The 23,510-nt window shown below is 38.5% G+C and overlaps 1 protein-coding gene across 2 annotated transcripts; it reads left to right on the top strand.

The window, feature by feature from the left end:
• The first annotated feature begins 1,622 nt into the window (after positions 1-1,622).
• LOC136283145 (uncharacterized) lies at positions 1,623-22,598 on the top strand. 2 transcript variants are annotated; one of them, XM_066171491.1, is made up of 17 exons: positions 1,623-1,825; positions 2,384-2,451; positions 3,773-3,818; positions 8,320-9,517; positions 9,985-10,071; positions 10,302-10,376; positions 11,269-11,349; positions 12,409-12,528; positions 13,073-13,109; positions 14,072-14,427; positions 14,792-15,033; positions 15,320-15,615; positions 17,763-18,095; positions 18,238-18,382; positions 19,128-19,202; positions 19,753-20,992; positions 21,359-22,598. In XM_066171491.1, the coding sequence occupies exons 3-17, from the start codon at positions 3,801-3,803 to the stop codon at positions 21,361-21,363; spliced, it is 4,308 nt and encodes a 1,435-aa protein (XP_066027588.1). In that variant the 5' UTR covers positions 1,623-1,825; positions 2,384-2,451; positions 3,773-3,800; the 3' UTR covers positions 21,364-22,598. The 2 variants fall into 2 exon arrangements, with proteins under 2 accessions (XP_066027588.1, XP_066027587.1); XM_066171490.1 differs by having other exon boundaries at positions 3,770-3,818.
• Positions 22,599-23,510: the final 912 nt, after the last annotated feature.

Below are 23,510 nucleotides of genomic sequence, written 5' to 3'. Positions count from 1 at the left end.
CCTTCTGGTGTTCGTTATTAAGAACAGGTCTCTGTAAGAATCAAACATCTTGGGAAATGAAAATTTTCAACCCCCTTCAAATTTTGCATGCAGTTAGGCACTCAGTGAAATGTTTATTTCTCTATCTCAAGATAAATACAACATTACAAATTGGCACCTCTGCCATATATAGTGACATCATTCGTCTTCACTTTGATATATTTAATTTTCCCTGGGAGGGAATGTGAACACACCAATAGATTATTTATCTCGGTACAGTTTCGGTCATTTTTGTTGTCGGGTAAAACAGGGAAAATGTTTATCTGAATTTCTCCAAAAGTACACCAATTCTGGAACTGAAACTATCCACCTAGCTGGTTATAATATTATAGTTTTTAAATTTGTAAAAATCTCTGCGGGCCTGCCTCTACTTTCCATAGGGGCAATTCGCGAAAATTTCCTAGGTATATTTAAGAGCCGGATGAAAGGAATTGACGGTAGAGGAGGTAGCGCCAATGCAATCGTCAATGTAGCAGCCGTAGAGTTCAGGTTTTGGGCCGTGGCGTTGACTGAAAAATTGATGTTCGGTAAAACCTACAAAAAGATTGGCGTAGCTGGGTCCCATTTTAGTACCCATGGCCACGCCCTTAGTTTGTTTGTAGTAGTTACCACCGAATGAAAAGCAATTGAGTGTGAGTACTAGTTTGGCCAGACGGAGTAGTGTTTCAGAGCTAGGTTCCTGAACAGTGCGATGATCGAAAAAATGTTTGAGGGCCCGAAGACCTTCGTCATTGGGAATGACAGTATAAAATTGCTTACAACATTTGAAGAAAACCGCTATGGGACCAGATCTCATTCCCTTTTGGATTTGGAGGGATCACGCTGAGATCTTCACAAGTGTCATTCATAAGATCTGGAATGTTTCCCTGAAAACTGGCAAGTGGCCCTTCTCGTGGAAAAGGGCCCACGTGACGCCCCTCCCTCAGATCGACATCCCTAAGGGCAAGCAGGACTTCCTGTAATTGCACACGCGTTCGAGAAATCTGTGTATAACACTCATGCACGAGACATTGTCGAACAGCATCTGAGTTCAACACAGTTTGCTTATACGACAGGGGGGAGTTGCACTGATGCGCTCTTGAGCATGCAGCATACCATCTACAGCTATTTAGACGAGCAAGACTGCAAAGCCGTCCGAGTCACGACCTCTGGCTCTCTCGTCTCGCTTGGCGGCAACTTCAAGATCGGCTTGAAGCTTTTCGACAGAACCACATCTGTGATGACCTAGATTTTGGGTCGGAACCAAATCTGGATCGTAACGATCCCACAGTTTAGCCGCTTTTCCGGAGATAAAATGTTTACCACAGACCCGGTTGTGGAAAGTTTCCGTACTTCTTCTCGTCGACTAGTAATGATTGAAGGTATTCTTGCCATATTAATTCCTTTATCACGACCACTTCGGGTCCCACAGCTACAAATCGCACATAAAACCATTTTTTTATCATAAACACAACTTCTGGTCATATGTTTACAGGCAAGTGATGTGCACCAATATGTCGGCCAATTAAAATGAGATCACGTGACTTAAAAACGATCTCTTGGGAATTCTGGGTACTTTTGGGTAGAAAGTTGATGGGAGAGTGTTGAACTAATCTGCACTTAACTGGAGATGATTTTACTTTTACATATATCTTAAATTATGGGTTGATTTAGAATCTTAACGTGAAGCGTCTGTCATTGTCTGGCAAGGCCTTCAGCATGGCAACGAGTGACGATTCTTGAGCTATTGCAACTTTTGTGTTTTTCGGGCGGCGTGCGTTGTCCGAGATCTGTCTGCTGATCGAAGGTAATTTTAAAAGCTTAAGTTTGTTCGTTTCTTGAAAAGGTTCAATAGGAGGGGAGATATCTTGCTCAGTAATCGTACATCTATTGCAATCATTTCGAATGTCCCTCGCGGGAGAACGTGTTTCAAATTACTGCTGGGTGTATCGCGTGATGTTTGCTACTACTGCTCTGAGTACTAGCGTGACTCCGCCATCGTGGGCTCTGGTCGTTTCAGCAAGTTGTTATGTCGGAAATGTCAAAGCGAAAAGCGTGAAGGCTTTTTCTTCATCTAAGCCTCGTTTATTATTTGAAAGAACAAGAAGTTTTAAGTAGCATAAGGGTTGCTAGGGATGTGCAATATAAAGCTTTGACTGTTCGATTTGTTCTATTGGCAATTTGCTAGTACACCAGTGGTTTATCTTGTCTGCTTATTCGCATTCCATGAATTGTTTTAAATCTCAAGTAAATGAGAAAGAAAACAACAGACCAATCCAGAATATTCAGAATGATTCTGGTTTTCCTTTACTTTTCAATAGTCCTTTGTAATCTTATCGAAATGTGGCCTGTGATTACTTTTAAGGTTTAGAGAGTCAGACACTTAGACATGTCTGGATTAACGATCCTAAACAACCCTTGTGACGAAATCTGGTAAGTTTTCATGTTTTATTGATGCTTCTTTAGTTCCGTGATATGAAAATATGTTGAAGTTTCAGTAAGTTCTTATGGAGTAACCACTTGATTGTAATAATCAGAAAAGGATTTTTTAAGTGGATGTCAAACAGACTTCCAAGTGCAACCTATTGGTAACCCAGATTGTGAATTGGTTGCCAGAGATAAAACTTTACTTGTTAAGAATCAGATCCTTTGTACTGAAGTGCATGACATGTTTTCTACTGTTTTAGTTAGAAATTGTGGTTTTGGCTGGCAATATTGTGATTTGAGAATTCATTGACATTTTTTGGGCTTATTAGTCAAACAACCAAAAGAGAAAGAGGAAAATTTATTGTCTAGAAAATAATGGAACATTGACTCTAGTATTTTATAAAAATGCTATACGTCACCTTCAAACAGCTTATTACCTTGAACAGCATAAGTTGCACCTCAAATCAACTGGAACTTGAACCATAAACACCAAGCATTAAAAAAAGACAGTCAAGACTGCATGTGGCTATCAATACAGCTTAATTTTCATAGCATTGAACAGAACTAGAGGCTATATAATGATGCTAGAAGGTAGTGTTGCAGAAGATTTCTTTCACATGTAAAACAGAAAACCTCTTGCATCCAACATATTCATGAGTACCATGTTCCATAAGAAAAAGATGATTCAAAAGGAAAAATTGAGATGAGCGTAGTTTAATTATTATTGGAACCTAGCAGATAGAAGAACCATAAGGTTTTCAAGCCAGCCCCTCTTAATTATTACTATTACTATTTCTATCATTTTCATTATTAGTAATATGATTATATTGTGTTTCTTTACTTCAGCTCGGTTTATAAGTAAATACATCTCGATCAAGTAGAGTTTCCATGTGCTGGAAAAAAATTTTTTCAAAGACTTTCAGCTATAAGCCGGGACCTCCTCTAGAACCCAAATTTTAATTCACTTCAGTTTTAATTTGTGTAAAAATTGCTTGGCATATAGTTGAATAAATACGGTCTTTGCTATCATTAAGTTACTGGTTGAACATCAACTAGTCACTGTATTCTTGAATCATCTTTCTTTTATGAACCAGGGTACCCATGAATATATGGGATGTAGCAGGCTTTCTGTTTTACATGTGAATGCAAATCTCCTGCAACACTTCCTTATAGCCTCTCTATGCAATCTCTATTTCTGTCCAATCTTATATTAGTAGCTACCTGCAGTCTCAGACTGCCTGTTTTGTGAATATGTAACCTAAAGGCCTTTATTTGTGTTGAGTGAAGTGAAGTTAATTTAGACATTGTAATTTTTTATTTTCAGCAGCTGCATTCAATATTAAAGGTTTCCTGTGATGTCTGGGCCATCAAAGGTAAAACTAATAACTCATAAATTTAATTATGAAGCTACGAGAATTTTCAGTTCAAATAGAACCCTTTTCCTGTAAAGTTAAGCATGACATTTATACCTTTGTTTGTCATTGTGTATCTTGAAACTCAGTCCTTTCAGGTTCTTGACCAAGGACAAACTATTCATTGTTGTCAGAATCTTTCAGTATTTAATTGTACAGTTATGCAATGAAAAACTCACTTAAAGTATCTTTAAGGAACGTTTTTCTGTCAACACTTGCTGAAGACATTTATGTCCCAAGCAGGTGCGAGTGGCTTAATTACTCCTTTATTCCTGTAACTTTCTACTTTGTCAGTATATCTGCCCATGGATGTCCTAAGCAAAAATAAATTACAAGTCTTTCACAGCTTGGTGTTGCTTGCGTGCCAGACACTGTTGTTCCATCAGTTGCAAGATCTAAACAGGCGGGAACTGCCTTGTTTCCATTCTATATGCTTGTGTTAATGGGGTATTCCTTGAAAGAGGTTCACGCAGCAGAGTGGTGGGTGCCATGGGTATTAATTCACTCGCAGCTCAATCTGGTTTTGTTGTAGTTGCTCTAATTTCATCTGGCTGACAGATTGGGTTTCAAATTGTGCAGGATCATCTATCCCAAATTTCTACAAATGGGAAGCATTTCTCTAGTGTTGGGTCCCACTTGGAGTTTCTATAACAATACTGTTGCCAGTCTTGCTAACCACTTGGGTTTACATTGGATTGAATGATGTGGAGAACTAGTCTTTTTGTCTTTCACTAGCACTTGATTGCCAATGTGAATATCTGATTGCTTTGTGTTTTTAGCCTTGTCTGTATATGCTTTAGTCTTTTCTTTTACCCTAACAAGTCTGTATGTGGCAATCAGCATGTAGCTCAGGCAATTTTGCTCCCATTTTCCTTTTAACCCTTTGAATATCTGGAATATCTGATTGTTTTGTGTTTTTAGCCTTGTCTGTATATGCTTTGGTTTTTTCTTTCACCCTAACAAGTCTGTATGTGGCAATCAGCATGCAGCTCAGGCAATTTTGCTCTCATCTTCTTTTTAACCCTTTAACTCCAAGAAGTGACCAACATCTAACTTCTCCCTAAGATATCCATACGTTTTCTGGCAAACAGTTAATGAGAATACTCAAACTTATCTGGAAGAAGTTTCTATCTTGATTTTACACCAAATTCTTGTAACTAATTTACAAGGAATCGTGTAGCAGCAAGAGGAGAGAATTGACAATCAGATCTTGGGAGTTTAAATATTAAACAATACCTCTCAGGACTTTTAGCCAATCAATACCTCACTACACACTTGCATATCTTCTTTATCCTTTATCCAGTCAACTTCTACAGCTTGAGCAATGCAGGTCCTCTTCATTAGGATGGCATTTTATCTTTCAACTTCCTTATTGGCCTAGGGTGGTTTTGGTGTGGTCTTAGGATGCACAATGCCATTCTTGCTTAGGGTATTCTTGGAATTGTCTCAATCAGAATTACGGTTCGCTGTCTGACTTGATAGTTATGGGAAGCCCATGGCTGCTGAGGATCTCTTCTAGGTGGTCAATCACTTCCACATACTTAAGATAATGGCCATAGTAGTTGATGACAGGTAGTATGGATGGTCCAGATGGGAGTGGCTGTAGAAGGTCCATGGCTTGGTCTCACTAAGGACCCTTTGGCAATGTCATTGATGTCAACAGCTCAAGGGGATATGGATGTGCAACCAGTTGACATTTGTAACAAGATTTGCAGAATTTTTTTGCTGCCTCATCCATAGAAGGCCACCATACTTTGCTTCTCAATTTTTTTTTGTTCTAACAATTGCAACATATAAGTGTCCTTTATGAGCCAAGGTAATGGTTTGGAGCCTTAGCTTGCTGGTCAGCACAATAAAGGTACCTTCATAGGACTATTCACTGATCACACACACAGTTCACAAGCAGCTGGTGCATAAGCCTGGCATTTATCAAATCAAACAGTTATATTTGCTGCTCTCAGAGCTTTTAGCTCTTCATCCATTGCAGATACTTCTTCAATTTCTCTTGTGGTGTGGTGCTGATGGTTGCAAATCGAAGATACTCTTTAGCTATGTGTTGATGATTTGTCTCTTTGTTCTGACTTGGTAAATGTGAAAGAGGGTCGGCTAGGGATGTAGGTGGATTACCCAAGGATCATTGCAGGAACAGGATTTGGAACGGAGCCATAGATCACTTCTAGTTTGTGACCAGTAACCAGATCAAATTTCATCTCATAAATGTAAATGTAGGCATGGTACCTCTTGCATGCTCAAAAAAGGGCAAGGGCTTTTATTTCAGTCTGGAAGTATTTACATCCACACTGAGGCTGTGGCTTGCACAGCAAATAGGCAGTTGGCACTATTCTGGTTCCACATTAACAGGGCTCTGAGGCCAGCAGGACTTACATCTACAACAACCCTTGTTGGTGCATTCTTTTCAACATATGGCAATGTTCCTGCTACAGCCATGTTCTGCTTCAGCTGCCCTTGTTAAGTTAGCTTATTTGTCCCCCTCTCCCAAAACAATGTTATACCAATTCCCCAAACTTTTAGCTACATACAGGCAACACTGAATGGGGGAGGGGGTGTCATGTCAATGATTCAGTGTGTGGTAAACACAGGAGTATCATTCTACATAAATAGAACTCTACAGACTGGATGTGCCTTAGAGCCATTCATATTATGTCACAGCCATCTACTACTGGTATGGGGTAACAACCATACACATATATGCAGAGCCAAATGTCACCATCTGTCTTTGGAATAATTACTGCTGGTTTCACCCATGGTGTTGGAGCTTCAACTTCTTCTATGATGTCATAGTCTAATAGTTCTTGAACTTTCCTTCCCACTTTGTTTTCCAAATTGAAGGGAATTTGCCTCAGCTGTGTGCTACTGGTTTCACTATTGGGTCATTGTGTGATATCACATGTTTAGACTTCAACTTTCAAATCCCACTGAACACATACAGGAATTATTGTTGCAGTTCTCTGTTGAGTTCTCTGTTTGCCAACTAAAATTTCACACACAAAACAGCCTTTTACTTCAAGAGGCTTGCTTCAAGAGGCTTGCTTACTTTCAAATCCCACTGAACACATACAGGAATTATTGTTGCAGTTCTCTGTTGAGTTCTCTGTTTGCCAACTAAAATTTCACACACAAAACAGCCTTTTACTTCAAGAGGCTTGCTGGATGTATGAGCATGTTATAGTTTCTTGTCCACAGGGGCAGCTTCAGATTTACTCTTTATCTTCTTAGCTTTTAAATCTTCCCGGTTTTCTTCATCATCAGTGTTATTGGTGGCCCCAGAATCCACCAACATCTCTAATTCTACCCCACTCACAGACAACTTAAGCAAATTTGAGTGGACTTCATTACTGATTCTGAAAGCAGTAAATCAACTTGATCCCTATTTGCATGTGATTCTTCTTGTACTTGTTTAAGCCCAAGTTTTTTTGGTTTGGTTTTGCTAACACTAGCAAAATGATCTTTTCCTATACACTTCCTACAAGTCTGACTTCTAGCAAGGCATTTTGGATCTCCACCCAGGTGCCCACTGGACCCACAACTATTGCAATGTTTTTCTTGTTTGTTTCCTTTACTCTTTTGTTGACCGTTAGGTCTGCCAGGTTTTTCATGAACCCTGTTTGCATCTTCTGTACCCTGTTACTCACACTGAGATGAGATATTTTGTGCTCTGCCCTTTCACACTGTTCTGGGAGTACTAACATCCAAGTGAGGGTTAGCTCTTGCCTTTCTTCAAATAATTTGTGGTTTACAATGTCTGACTTACATTTGTCTCTTATCTTTTTGTCAAAGTTTGCTCCAAAATTGCAATATTTCCCTCCTTTTGTTTCAAACTACAAAACAGTCCTGCCTTCCTTTTGTTGGGGTTGGTGACATTTCTGACGAGCAGAAGCTGAGTTGACTAGGGAAAAAAAATATCCATTTAATGCTGTAACAGTGGCAGGCGTAATTGTTTGCTTTGCCAATGTTCACGAGTTTAGAGAAGATTTCTTGGACATGTGGGCATGTTAAATGAAGTAGCAAAGCTGTTCTTCATTGTCTTGTGGTTGCCTTTTTACCTTCATTTATAATTAGACCTTTATCATCCACAAATAATTCTATTGTGGTCCCAACATAGCAGGCTCCAAGTGACAATCAAATCTAGGAATTGCCTTTGAAGCTCTATTTTTGTTTTAAGACACCTTGTGCCATGCTCATGCTGAGCTAATTCCATGCCTATCCTCATCACCAATGTTGTGCTTCCCTGCTATGTAAATGAACAACCATGAATTGCACACAAATAAGCTGACCATGTGGTTTTGTATTCTTTTTTCTCTCTTCATGCTCTCTTGGCCATTGTTTTGTAACACATGACAAAAAATATATTTTATTATAACTTTTATTTATTAATATGAAATATATTTTATTATTGCCATAGAGAGAGCTATTCTAAATCTGTACCGTTTTGCTCTTGAAGGATTTGGCCACTCCAAGTGTAGCCCCTTCATCACAGGAAGGCCAGAAAAACAGGAGACTGAAAGTCACTTTGCTGAGTAGTGAGTGGAGATCATCAACTGATAGAGAAGTTTCAACTATCAATAGAAAGCTTGCTATACAGTTAGCTAAGCATCCTAATGTGGAAGTGAGTGTGTTTCTTCCTGAGTGCAGCAAAGAGGACAAGAGAGATGCTGAGAGCCACCAAATTCAGCTTGTTGAAGCAGATAAACTGCCTGGTTATGAACCAATTTTTTGGTTGTCATCTTTACCCAGAAACCATGATGTAGACTGTATCATAGGACATGGAGTGCATCTTGGCAAACAAATTCCACCTATAAAGGAGAATCAAGACTGCAGATGGATTCAAGTTGTTCACAGTGTTCATGAAGAAGTGGGAATGTACCAGAACATTTCTGAAGGACAACAACTTCAGCAAACAGAATTAGAACTTTGTCAGATGGCCGATGAGGTTGTAACAATAGGACCCAAAGTGGCAGAGGCTTACAAACGCTACCTTTGTTCTGCTAAAGAAGAGAAAACCATTTTAGATCTCACCCCAGGTGTTTTCTCTGAATTTTTTAGTATAGCACAAGCCACTGATGAAAGGAGAACATTCTGTGTTTTAGTGATTGGAAGTGGTGACAGCTGTGAAGATTTCAATGTTAAGGGGTTCAACATGGCAGCTGAAGCAATTGCTGAGTTAAAAGATGAATCCTACAAACTGAGGTTTCTTTATTCACTGAGAGAAAAAGGCAAGGAAATAGCAGACAAGTTGCTTCAGCATGGCATCAGTTTTAATCAGCTAATTGATCGCAGCATTGATGACAGCAGAGACATGCTGGCCAACTTATTTTGTGAGGTGGATCTTGCCATAATGCCATCAAGGACAGAGGGTTTTGGATTGCCTGGTCTTGAAGTGTTATCTGCTGGTCTGCCTGTACTTGTCAGTAGTAATTCAGGACTTGGAGAAGCTCTCAGAGAAGTGCCCTTTGGCTCATTTCATGTGATAGACTCTGAAGATCCTAAAGACTGGGCTGAAGAAATTAAAGCTGTGCGTCAAAAGGATAGGAAATTACGCCTTCAGGAGTCAACGTTTCTTCGTGACCGTTATCAAGAAACTCATGAGTGGGAGAAACCATGCAAGATCCTGGTGGAAAAGATGCAGAACTTTGCACCTGGTAAAAGCTTTCATTTATAATAGCGATGTATTTGAATTGGATAACAGTGAAACAGTGAAAACATGATGGAAAATACACTGTTCTAACATGCCCAGACATAGTGTACATGCTGTAGGCCATTAAGGTTTTAAATGATGATGGCCAAGACTCTTTATTGGCCAGCTCTTTGTAGGAGTGGTCAAAGAAGATATCAAATGCATGTGCTCTCATATATATATATAGAGGTAGGGGGGTCAGGGAATTTGAAATTAATTCCAGTCAGACCAGCCTTCACCTGGGAGTAAAGTACAGCATATCTAGGTGCTTAGTGCTACGGAAAGCTTAAGAAAGGTTTGCTCCAAGGAACCATTTTTTGATATACATTATCTTCATATGATTAATAGTTTGATGTGTGTTTATGGTTTAAAATGTTTGTCTTCTTTTAAATATGATTTCAGATGCTTTATCCTATGAATTCCACTCCACAGGTCCAACCAGTGAAAGTCCACAAAAACAAGAAGAGCTTAAAAAATGGAAACTGAAGACAAAGATTGTTGAGAAAATGAAAATGAAAGGTGAAAACAAAATTAAAAGATGTATTAAGTTATTATGGAAAATTGTTGTGAAAAGTAATAACAATTTTTTATTTGACAAAACTGTGAAGAATAATTATTGTCTCAAGGCAATAATGTGGAATTGATAATTAGTATAATTATTTTAAAGAGCACGACATATGGGAAACATACAAAACATATCTGAAGAGAGGCTGTGAATGCTTATCTCTCCCTTTACTTTTTGCTGTTAGGTACTTCACCCCCCACTGTAATACCCACTTCTGGTCACAGAAAAGAACTTGTAGAGAAAATGCAAGGAAGGAAAGGTGAACAGGAAGCTCAGTTTGAATTAATTTTTCAAGTGAACATGTTCAGAGTGTTCAGCTATCATGCCAGGTGTAAAGAACTGTGCTTTTGGGATTAAGCATTTAAGGTTGCTAGGGTCTGTAGGGTAAAACTAAACTGACAATCATTTGAAATAGTTTCAGTTCTTATTAAAAATATTAATTTTAAAGAAATTGACTCTTTCCACCCTAACATCAATATTCATATTCTCCATACTGTTCTCTGATCATTTACTAAGGTGCTGACAAGGAGAATTTGTCTAACAATCAAGAATTTCTGTTATTGGTGATCATTTCCTTTATTCTCATGACATTAATCTGTGATTCAGTGGTGATACTGTAAGGGTTAAAACCCAAGTGAGTTTTCCCTAAGGTAATGTTAAGATGGTAGTGGCTGGGGATGGTGAAACGGTTTTAATAACAATGATAAAATAATCATAATCATTATGATATTATAATTATAGTATAATAAAGGGTTTTTCCAACCTTAATCATAAATTATGTATTGAAAAACTGACATTGATGATGTATTTTAAATAAATTTCATGCTCTATATATAGATGGTCACATATTGATTTTCCATGTTATCATCTCTCAGATAATGTAAAAGTAACACCATGAATACTAATATTGCTGTAAACAATGTAAAATAATGTAAATTATTCCAAATGTGATTGTGCCTCATTCTCTACCTATGTTGAAGGGAATTTGAGCTTGTTTGTGGAATTAAAACAATATACACGAGATACATAATGTATTTATCAAATTGATTTTTTCAACAATTTTTAAAATCTATCTTTAGGTATGCCTGTTTCTGACTAATAATTATTGTCAGTAGAAATGCTAATCTCTCTCTGTATAACTTTGTTTTTAGGCATGTTTCCTCTCCCTGTATCTTCCACCTTTGATCCTGAAGAAGTAGAAGAGCCACATATGAAACTTCCAAGAATGGAAGGTAAATAAAAGATGCTGTTAAATTAACTTTAATGGTAAAATTAAACTAAGAATGCTTTAAGAGTGTGCCCATGAGAGCACCAGGCAGTCATGCAACATGCCATCTCACCAATTTCAATGAAACTTTGCCAGGTTAAAGTGTCTACCCCAAAATTCAAATAGGCAAACTGGTTTCTGTTTAGGGTTATTTCCAGGGGGAAGATAGGTCAGCCACCCTGGTTTTTCTTGGTCTTCACCAAGGAAATTGCATTCCCTTAGATTTGGAAGTAAAATATGAAAAGTCATTACTAACCAGAACCAAACCCCTTCTTCTATTAATTTCAAAGAACCTCAGTCTGTTATTGGTAACTTTATCTCTCAGTCACAGATTTTAAAAGGCATCCAAGACAAAAATATGGCAGTGCACAAAGATGGTTTTCAGAGTTTGAAATGATGGATTATAAAGGGGAATTAAAATTAGTGTTATAGCTTTCTAGCAAGGAAAGGTATTTTACCTCAAAGTTCTCAAATACTTGGATGAACCAAAAAGTCTTAAAGCAGAGTCATTTATTTGCCTCTGTTGATTGACAAGCCATCAATAAAATTGACTCATACTTGAGTTGTGCATTAATTAAGGATGTAACAAGAGGTATGTAAAGTCTCAGAGTAATGGGTTAAATACCATCACATTGAGAGCTTGATACATTTTACCTATTTTGAAGTAATTTCTTTGGTGAAAACCTTGTTCTTAGGTGCTTCAACCCACCTGAAAACCAAGGTCTCTCTCCCCCTGGAAATAACCAAAACAGAAACCAGTTTGCCTGTTTGAGTTTTGGGGTAGACCCTTTAAAGTGGCAAGGTTTCATTGGAAATCTGTGAGACTGCAGTAGCACAACTGCCTGGTACTCTTGTGGACACACTCCTTTTTTCCCATCATTTAAAAGGTAGATTTTTCCCCAATCTCTCCTTCAGTTTAAAGGAATAATGAGTTGGCTGTTGTGAGGGTTGAGGAATAGGCACATTTAAGTTTGACATGAGGAAGACACTGAATGCCAATTTTGCTTCACACTTTTGGTCTTAGGTGCTTCACCCCTATCTGATATGTTCACCACTATTCGTGAAAAAGAACAAGAAGAACTACCTAAAGCTATGAGACTTCAGGAAAGAAAAGGTGAAGTGAAAAAAGAATCAGGAACTCAGAGTAAGTCAAATCTAATAAGAGGTACTAAATTTATACAGTGGTTGATGTTGTAAATATTTGTAACATTTACAAACATTTGAGCCCAAGGAACTTGCTTGAGATAGATCTATAACACAACTTGTATTTTTTTTAATTAGTATTATTTATTATTAGCTGGTGTACTTGTTCTTCTGTCATATGATTAAATACAAATGCACAGATGACCTTTAGTTCATGTAATATTCTGGAAGAGCAACTGCAACTGAAATATTGTTGGCAGTTTTTTCACCAAGAGAGCAGAAATGTAGATTCCTTTTTATAGGTTATCTTCTTTTGTTGATGTGTGATTGACTCCCAGTGGCTTCTTGTGATGTTTTCCTTGCTCCAGATGGGTTACTGTTTTTACCTGGGTTTTGCTTTTTGTTGTGCAACTCAATTTAAAGAGAACTATTATACGTTTTATCTGATACAGTAACTCAACCTAAAGTCTTAAAACTTGAGATGATAGTCTGCTTAATATTTTCTTCTTCTTTTTTCATGTTTTCTTCCTCTGGAAATTTAAAAGAGTTATCTATAAGGAATAACAAGATCAGTGTTAAGAGGTAAGTATGCTTGAAAAGTGGAGTACAGTTATTAAATTTTTTGCCTTCTCATTTACTGAACATAGGCATGTAACCTCAAGGTCCAGTCTCATTGTCTGCATGGCTTCAACAAATATGTGTTTCATGAATTTGCTAGCAAAGTGAGAAAGAAATATCTGTGAGCGAGCCATGTAGCAAAGTTGGAAAAGTTGTGTGTGCATTTTTAATGAAACAATTATTCTACTCAGGATTGCAGAATATTAGATTATCATTACCAACTTGGGACTATTCACCTTGTTGGTTATTTATCATCTCATATTTGGCACGCCCCAGCAGAATAATAGTTAATTAGTGCTTTTGTTCAACATCAAATTTGGAGTACCTAAGGTAAATAATTGAATTATGTAACCATGTGACGGATGTTTGCATTGAACAGCATGCACAGAGAGTTACTATTTGATTGTTAATATTATTGTTATAATTACTATATATTACTGTTTTTGTTGACGATAATACCCTTTGTTCCATCGAAAAGAAGACCAAAGAACCAATACGAAGGGAGAACCGTATTTAATTTAATAACACAATTCAGTCTAAAGTACAAAGAAACAACGTTGGCCTTGCAAGCGTTCAAAACAAACAGAAAATTAACTGTGATAACCTGAAAATCAACTAAAAACTTACTTCTTGACTGCCTCCGTACTTGTGGCAAATAACTGGCTAGCAATTGTACAACAACTGGTTAGCTTGGTTGAAGCTGAACTGAACAACTGAACAACTAGATTACGCGTCATAAATTAGACGTTTTACGTGACAAACATTGCGATAATTATTGCGATATATCGCGTTATATGAATTCAAACGGAGCATGCGCGGAACGGTAAACATAAGTAGCGCGCGCGTTAATGAAAAGAATTTTCAGTGAAACACCTTTTCTTGTTCCCTTTCTTTTTTAATTTGATTTCACATCTCTCATTTTACAGAAGCAAGATTACCGAGGAAGGAGGGGTACTAATGGTCCAAAAAGTTCCATCGCGTGCAATGATCCCTCCTAAAGCCCTGTCAACATGTACAGAGGTCACATGTTCTTTATGGAATCTGCAGATTCTATCACCACCCCTTGGAAGAAATGAGGCCTTAGTGAGCAGTGTGATGGAACTAGCCTGTGGAAGCCTTTCTGGTACAGAGAAACGTTACGAGTTCAATGTGAAAGTGAAGTTGGCTTTATGCCACAGTGCTAGTGACATTAAAGGATACGAATTAGTGATCAAAGAATTAATCAATGAGAAGACTAATGATTGGAGGGACTTGGAAACCAGATGGGCTTGGACACCATCAGGTAGAGGTTATGTTGGTAATTTACAGGGTACAGTCATTCTTCCTTAGAAAATTTGACCTCTTTCTTTGCACGAAACCACAAACAATTTTGAATGTATAAGAAGATACACAGGCTTTGTATTTCTTTGTTATAGACTTACTTTGTCATTGAAGTAGGTCGTTTCAATGTTCATTTTTATCTTGTGTGATTGTCCAACGACCACTTCAGTTGTTTTACTTCTGATATGACAATCGTGCTTGCCAGACACAAATTGAAAGAACTGTTTGTAAAAATATGAAGCCGAATCAACAGAGATATATGATTGAAAATAGAAGGTTTCTGATTGTCAAGACGAAAGTTAACAACACCTTCTGCCTCAATTCAGATATCAAAGATGAGCATTCCGGCGTGGAAGAATTCCCAGACTGGTTATTTCCGTTTGCAGAGGCAGAAATTACGAGTTTTTCTTCGTTTGCCGTGGTCTGGCGTCTCAAGTCTTTCACGTTTAAAAACCTTTCGACCTTGTCATCTCCCTTTCCCTGCATTCTGTCAGACCATCCAGGAGTGAGTGTAACATTCCCTGAGAGTTCTCTGCCTACAGGAAAAACTTTAACTCTTACCGTAAAGGTACTTGTACACCACTTTTACCAGAATCGTATATACTAATATTTTACATATTAACATTAAGCTTTTGCCGTTAAAGATAAAATTTTTGAACACGAAGGCAGACACATCAGCCCACGATTCGATAAGTGTGATGTTTCGATGCACATAATTATTGCTACTTACCTTCAGTCAGCGACTTCAGTGAGCGATGATTATATATTCAGTTTCCCTTACCGACTCTTTATTAAGTTGGGGCGCTTTTGAGTTTTCATTAGTTCACTCAGTACAGCTTCATCTTTCTTTGAAGGTGCAAGAGGTTCCATGCAGTGATGCTAAATTGAAAGAAGGACTAGTTCCTGGACCTATTCTTCACATCTCACTTTCGGAACCAGTTCAGCCATTAGCACCTGTTAGGCTCACAATCCCTGTTACACTCCGGGAAGACATACCCAAATGTTCGGGTTATTCGGCCGCTGACGTCAGGATATTTTTCCGAACCTCTGAAGAGGATGAAAGAGAATGGAATGAAGTCACAGAGCAGTTAGAAAATATAGCGGTTCTTGAAAATGGGACAATAACGTTTACAGTTAAACATTTCTCAAAGTAAGTATACTCTTCTGGCTGTTTCGTAAGCAGCAATAAACTGCAAAGCATTCACGTAGGTAGGGTCTTTACAAATATTTAGAGAGAAGACATGCATCATTATGAGACACTTGGGTGTACAAAAATGTAGACGTCTTTGTTAGAACAACAGAAAAGAGACTAAGTACAAGAGCAAAGGAAACCAAACGACTAGATTATTACTTTGAATCCGATTCGTCACCTATAGGTATTTATTGCAAACCTTAATCGACCTTTCAGGGATCTCAGTTTATTACACAAATCGCGGTATGACTCGCTTATTAACGAGATCTTGTGGGAGAGCAATTTTTTTTTGTCCGCCCTCGACGGACGTAGACAGAGGCATGTTACGTATGCAAGAGTTTTTTTTCGACGTGAGTTGAAATGGAATACCAAGTACTGATGTTTGCATTTTTCTGAAAGAAAAAGAGCCTTAAAAGAGCTCCCCGATCAGTAGCGAGCAACTTTTTAAAGAAACCTTCAAATTTATCCAAACTAAACTCAGACACGCGTATTTTATGGTCTATTACCACTCTTGTCTGAATAACTGTTGGCAAAAAAAAAAACTACATTGATGTCATGCTTCCTGTAGTCTCATTCCCCCGTTGCACTCTTTCCTTCGCTGCGTGACGAGACCAAGCAGCGGCCTGTTCACAGACTAAGGCAATGCTTACTGCCGTTCCTTCGTCAGCGAATTTGATTGATAGCAAATGTCTCAGCACGGTGAATTGCGTGAGAAATTTTCTTAGTGGAGTAGGATTATGTCATATAATTTAGGTTGTTTACTGGAAAATGGCATTTAATCTGAGAAAGTCTCTTAGTAAAAAATTTGGTTATTTTGCTTAAGGCTGAGAATATATTTTTAACAATTCTGAGGACTGGGTTTATTCCTTTGTACTGGTTAAAAATTATACGTCGATCAATTCGAACCTTCAACATACCCACACGGGCAACCTCTGGTCCTTTGAACTTTTGAAGATTGTTTCGTTCAAATTTCCGGCACCCCATGGGCCAAATTGTGTCTAAATTCCCCACTCAAGTGCCGGATTTTATTGTCAATTACCCCTCTTCCAAAGAAAAAATGTTTAAATGGCGAGAAAAAAGGCATGGTTTATGGCCTTTCGCTTGTAAGCATAATTGTAACATGTGAAATTTTTTCATACTATTGTGCCCACTGAATGCAAGACCTTGGAATGAATTATAGTTGATAGTAATTGAGGGAGGTTGTTTTATATTTATAGCGTTTTTTTATTCACTATTCAATAGCTGTTCATGCATGCTTTGCGGACAACAACTTTTTTGTGAAAATGGCAAGATCAGCGCTGCGACTTTCTACTCATTGGCTGGTGACTGATTTGATACTGTAAAACCTAAAAATCGCACTACTCAATCTCAAAAAAATTTGCACAGCGTTTGAAGACCTTTTTTTCCCCTATTCTTAAACTTTACTATCTGGAAAAAGAGCTCGTTTTTACCGCTGGCAGGACTTGACACTTCCAATTCAAGTTCGTACTTCCTATTCAAATGCCCCACCGGGCAAGGTTTAAATTTTCCACCCACGGAAAGGCCTTTTTGATCGAATTCTCCTCCTTCTTGGGTAAGGACGTCAGTCAAATGGGTTGTCCGGGAGGGGGGGGGGGTTGTTGAAACTTCGGATTGATCGGTGCATTAGCAGTTACTCTGTGATTCTAAGCGAGCTGGAGCCCATTACCCGGAGCCTCCATACCAATTGTACCCTTGAGTCAACCCAGTCCCGAATCTTTTTATTTTTAGAACTGAGATACGTGGGGGGTTGCACGTTCGCATAACACCCTAAAAGAAATGGTAAACTTTCCGCGCTTTTCGCCCTGATTGAAATACTGTCGAGCGGCCTGCATGTGACGTAACGAATAGAGGACCACAGCTCTCTTATGATTGGCTATTATGTAAACACCCGCGAAAAACCCCGAAGGGTAAGTATGGAAGATGGAAGCTCCGGATAATGGGCTCCTGACGCAAGAGATTATTTGTTTATATTCTCTTGTTCTAGAATGTGCGCGCTCTGATTTGATGATGAATGATTGGGATGCTCTCTTTACTTTGATGACTATTTGAATAGATGTTGTTAAGTTTGTCTCGTTTTCCTTTAGGTACTGGGTTTGGATTGATCGATTGAAATCACCCTTTGCTATCCTAAAGAATCTTGCCAATGACCTCTATAGAAGACTGATGTCACAAGAAGTAGGATTTTTTGCTCGATTATATGCAACAGAAAATGCCAGGATCTACGTGCTGACTCTTTGGTGCTTCCCACTCCATCTTAAAGAACAAGTACAAACTCCTCTATCTCCAGATCTTCGCCGCGTTTGTGCTCAAGGGGGAGGAAACTCGCAAAAGCCACTGTGTAAAGAAGATCGGATGTCTGTGTCTCTTTCCAAAGCATTTACTTTGATGCAAGCAGAAAATCTAGACAACTTCTTGCGGTGGGTTTATTAATTAATTTTTGTTCATCCTATTTCCATTGTGTCCGGCAACTTGGAGTAGTTGCGTGATGAGAAACATATCTTCTGCCTGGACAATAAGAAATACATAGTATTTAGTCTTGGTTTAATTTGTTAATGCTAGGTTTCTCGGAAGTAAACCTTTTGAAAAGAGTGTGCCTGTATCCATTAGCGACCTTAGTAACCTGCAAGCAGAGTTGTACACGAAGGTGCAATTTAACAAGGACACATTATGCACACTGTATTTCATTCCCACCTTTCCAGATCAGGTATGTATTATGTGAAGTTGAAAATATTGAACTAGGGGAGTATATTTTGATTAGGAGCTGTTTTAGAAACGTAATTTTTGAAGCTCTTTCCCTCGGGCTGAGTAACTCTCAGGATTCACCAACCCAAAAGATACCTCCATCTATGCGAAGGTTTTACACCCCTCGCGCTGCCGTGCAAAGTGCGAGGGGTCTTCAAAAAAGATTAAGTTAGCTCTTACAAATAATTCCTTCCCTGTACTTATTTTCAATTTTATCATCTTGTATCGTTGCATCTATTTGGCACTGGTGACGTTAAGTTAGACTTAAATTGCCACTGGCAGAGCTAAACTACTCTTTTTGTGGGATATCTAGTTAGGCAGTTTGCTGCAGCCTGAGTTTTGCAGATTGTTAGTGAAAATAAAATGAAGACGCTACTACATGAGCGATTTTACGTCCCTGTGAAATTACGAGGATGAATCACAACGGAAATGGCACTCAAACTCGCAGCAAAAAATCGCCAGTGGGAATGGCTGGTAGTGTATAAGATTTTCTTTTAAAATGATCGACGACCATCATATCACATGCGCACTAGAGTCTCCTCGGCTTTGAAGAACTCTAGCTTGGTAAAGGCACAGGGCATAGTGTATATTGTTAGAGAGTCAAATGTACCAATTGACAACAATTTTCTTGCGACAAGGCCAGAGAACTGATAAATATAAATGTCGGATATAATATTTTTCTAAGAGATTAAGTTTCTCTGTTCCAGACCTCTTCTCTCAGGAGCTTGCCTTCTACAACACAGGTAGCCACGCCTGAACAAAAGGACGATCAGGTGAAAAAGGTAACGTTCTAAAATATCAAAGAAAATAGCTACAAGAATTAGCAATTTCAACCGACCCTTCAAATATCCATAGTTTTCAATGAAATATGTCCCTATCTTTCCAGATCTTAAACTTGCTAATGGATCAAACAAAAAGATTTATTCAAAGTTCCGTGCTATTTACATTTCCCTCAGCTTATGTTCAATATCACTGATACTCTATCATATGAGTCGTCATCAAAAAAATTTGATGATAATTCATCACTATTTTGATTTTGATGAAGTCACGAGCTTCGTTTTAAGGTATCAGTTCGTTAAAATTGGTTATGTTGTCTGATCGTCCAGGTGAGTGTAGTCCTGACGACCCTGGGGACTGTTGTCGGTAGTAGTGACTGACGTTTTGACAAACTCAGCAGAATTCAAAATCAGACGGTCCATTGAAGAGTTGTTGCCAGTCGATTGTTTTATGTCCAGTTTGCACACCCTGATAGAATAAGTAGAGAACTTTAAGGTGGGTTTTTAGTTGATGTAATTCATCGCACGTTTCTATAATCCCGTTATGTTATTTCAGGTTGCGCTGGAATCCAGCACAGCTTCCCTTTCACCGAAAGCACCTGAAGAAACAGCTTCAAATAATTTCTCAAAAGAAGCTTTGAAAGTTACAATTCTAGCAGACGAGTGGAATTCACTAAAAGGTGGATTATCGACGTTTAACAGAGAACTTGCTATTCATTTAGCAAGCCGTTCCGATACTCAAGTCACTGTCTTTGTTCCTCACGGTGCATGTGGAGAGGAAGAAAAAGAAGCAGCTGCGAAAGATTGTGTTACTATTATTGAGGCAAAAAAACTTATTGCATGCTCTCCTTCCGAACAATTGTTTTTTCCACCGAAAGACCTTCGAATCGATGTAGTAATTGGTCATGGCGTGAAGCTTGGTAAACAGGCGCAGAAGATTAGAGAATCTCATGGCTGCAAGTGGGTTCAAGTAGTGCACACTGCTCCGGATGAACTCGGTATGTACAAGGACTATCCGGAAGCTATCGCACGCAGTGAAGAAAAGAACCAGGATGAGGTTAGTCTATGCAAAATAGCTGATCTTGTCATGGCAGTTGGGCCTAAATTGAAAGGTTTCTACTCCAATCATCTACGCTCTGTCAACAAAGACCAAAATGTTGTGGAATTTACACCGGGAATTATGAGAGATTTAACTAATGTTAAGCAGTCGCCCAACGAGAATGACGTGTTTCAGGTCCTAATGTTTGGGCGTGGTGACGAGGAAGACTTCAAGCTAAAAGGCTACGATATTGCTGCTGGGGCATTTGCAAGTCATGAGCTGAAAAACGATTCCTATCATCTCACGTTCGTTGGAGCGGCCCCACGAAAGCAAGAGGAATTTGCAGCAAAGGTTCTCCAACATGGCATTTCTGAAAACCAGCTGTCTGTCAAAGAATATATAAAGGATAGAAATCGATTAAAAGAGCTGCTTCTTCGTATGGATCTGGTGATCATGCCTTCAAGGACGGAGGGATTTGGACTCACTGCTCTCGAGGCCTTATCCGCTGGTTTGCCCGTTCTTGCTGGCCATAACTCAGGCTTTGCAAAAGCGATGCAGGAGGTAGAATTTGGAGAACTCTGTGTAGTTAACTCCGAGAATCTCGAAGACTGGTCAAAAGCGATCAAGAAGGTCCGTCAAAAGGAGAGAAGAAAGCGGCTACAAGAGATGCAACGACTGCGGGAATCTTATGGACAGAAGTACAGCTGGGAGGAACAATGCAAGATTCTTGTAAGGGAGATGAAGAGAAAAGTTTTTGGTAGGCAGGTTCTTTTTTTCCTTTCTATCCTTGGTTTATTCAAATCTTTGACAATTGAAGCAATGATTTTTTTTGAGTCTGCTTTTTATTTCTTTTTCTCTTTTGCTGTCCATTTATTCGTTTTTCTCGTCATTCATTTATTAATTCCTTGATTTATTTATTTATTTATTTATTCATTCACACCTAACTCTTTCTCCTTCCATTTTCCTTTCATTCATGTCTTCCTACCTTTCTCTCTTTCTTCTTTCCTCTTTCTTGCCGGCTATTCCATCATCTCTTTACCAATATTTCTACTACTACTAGAAAATCAACTTACATTCTCTAAAATTGCAGATTTAAGCCTTTAATTACTCTTATACTTTTCAGCGTAGAACCTCAGTACATCGACAATAAACCTATCAAGACATCGTGGTTATTGAACTCAGAATTGTTTACTACTGAAGAAGCTTGACGATTAACGTCTTTCTTAAATTTTTTATTTCATTATATTAGCCAGGAAAACGTTTGCCCAAACCAAGATTTGTAAGATCATCAGATTTAGATGTACATATTTTAGGTTTGATATAAATTTCCTCGTAGTGCAATACTGAAGTTTAAAAGTCACAGGTTTCACCTAGAGACCGAACCAACAGTTAGTAGAGGGTATGTTACTCATAGACACTAAATGGACATTATATTTGTTGTCACTTCCTGACTCTTTTTGACGACAAAGCTATGCAACTTTATCCTATTTGAGCTAAAAAGCTTTTCTCCATGGACACGAACTATTCTTGCTGCGTGGGAATCCATCACATCTGCGTGGAGAATTGTGACTCAGAGACGCGAAGATGTGATATAATGTTCTAGTAGTGGAGCAATTTTCAGATAAGTGTCGACAGTTATCCGGGAGTTATCCTTCAACGTGCTCTGTGATTGGCTTAGACAACTCACGGCAACTGATTTTAACCAATAATATGCAAACCAAAAACCATCGCTACTTAGTCACTGACGTTTTCGGTCAGGTAGTTTTCCTTCAAGTAGTTTGCGTGTTTTTTATTTTATTTTCGTTACTTTGAGTTTATGACGATTTCTTGAGATCATTTTTTTTTCTGCTTTGATCGACGGTCATGATAAGACACCGGAACGAAAAGCGCTCCAAGAATAATAGGAATTGTTTTACCACTAGAAATTTACGATGATTTGTTCGAATCTCCATCGACCTTACTGTGAAACTATGTAGTACTTAATCGTTCAACAAGCAAGAACTCGAGCAAATCAACGATTTTAAAGCTAAGTCTGTCAACGCCCATCAAAGAAGATAACAAAACACGGCTACTTTGATGCATAAAATTGAAACAAATACTTGGTGACTCACACTTTTAAGGTTGCAAAAATATGTTATCTAGCATTTGAAGATTATAGCATTCTTAATCCTTAGTTACCTATGTCGTTTTCTAGACCAGCACACTTTAATTGACACCCTAGTGATGTTTTGGACAACATCTATGGGAATATGCCCGACCAGCCGGGAAAAACGTGATTCTCTAAAGTATGAGACAATTGTATAACAACAATAAGACATGCTTTTGTAAATCCGTTGGAAATTATAATCTTTCAAATAAACATACTGCCATAAGTTGTTGTTGCTTTTTTTTTATGACCGAAATAATCGTTATAAAACCTATTTCATTCTTCGTTGCTCTACCCATAAGTTAGTTTTAACTTTCCGTTATTCCCGTAGAGGCTTCGAAAAGAAACACTCTTAGAAATGAGACCTTGAAACTAGAATGGCGTGCATTTGCCCCTAATCCTTTGCAGACAAGGAACGGTTGGTCTTATACAAAGAACAATGTCAGCAATGCAAGGAAGCATCTAGCTGTGTTGTGGTCTTTTACAACTGAAACTGACACTGATGATAATATTTTTAGTAGTATAGTAAATGAAAGCCGGAACAGAAACGCGAGAGACGAAGTTTGATCGTACTTTTGCGATGCTTCCCTGTTTCAATACGAATGCTCAACCATGCCTTTTTCCCTTGAAAGATGGCCTGTGTGTCAGCCTCAGCCCGTATACCTAGCGGTTTTGTGCGCGATTTTAAGCGTCAAGCGGCGGAGCTGCGAAGAACAGGCCGTGAAGCTGCGAGAGGCTTTAAACTAAAAATAGACGGGGTTTTACACCCGAAACTTCCCCACCCTTATTTTTACTTAGCACCCGCGAAAAAACTGCTAGCTTTTGAACATGGACGGGACACAGATTTATTTATTTACGAGTTCATTCCCTGAGCCCTCCCTTCCGCCTCCTATACCTCATCTTGAGAGGTATTCAACAATGTTCTTCTTGCGAAAACTTAATTGAGACAAATCACCGATGGAAATGACCAATCGCCCTAAAATTCAGGCTTCACAGGGAAACATAGCTAATTCAAAATGTTAAGCATAATTTTGTTGTACACGTTTATTTGGTTTGCTAGGGTCATCAGAAATTAGGGGAAATCAGAAGAACAATTTAAAGATAGTTTTCTAGCATTGGGGCAGTTATC

This window comes from Pocillopora verrucosa, chromosome 8 (assembly GCF_036669915.1).
Source record: "Pocillopora verrucosa isolate sample1 chromosome 8, ASM3666991v2, whole genome shotgun sequence".
Taxonomy (NCBI): Eukaryota; Metazoa; Cnidaria; class Anthozoa; order Scleractinia; family Pocilloporidae; genus Pocillopora; species Pocillopora verrucosa.
Note: the sequence above shows the minus strand (reverse complement) of the source record. Positions and strands in the feature narration are given on the sequence as shown.

Excerpts from the sequence above, each read along its gene's own strand:
- LOC136283145 (XM_066171491.1), top strand. Across the intron at positions 14,428-14,791 it reads ATGGGCTTGGACACCATCAG|ATATCAAAGATGAGCATTCC; the intron begins GTAGAGGTTATG and ends GCCTCAATTCAG. Across the intron at positions 15,034-15,319 it reads CTTTAACTCTTACCGTAAAG|GTGCAAGAGGTTCCATGCAG; the intron begins GTACTTGTACAC and ends CTTTCTTTGAAG.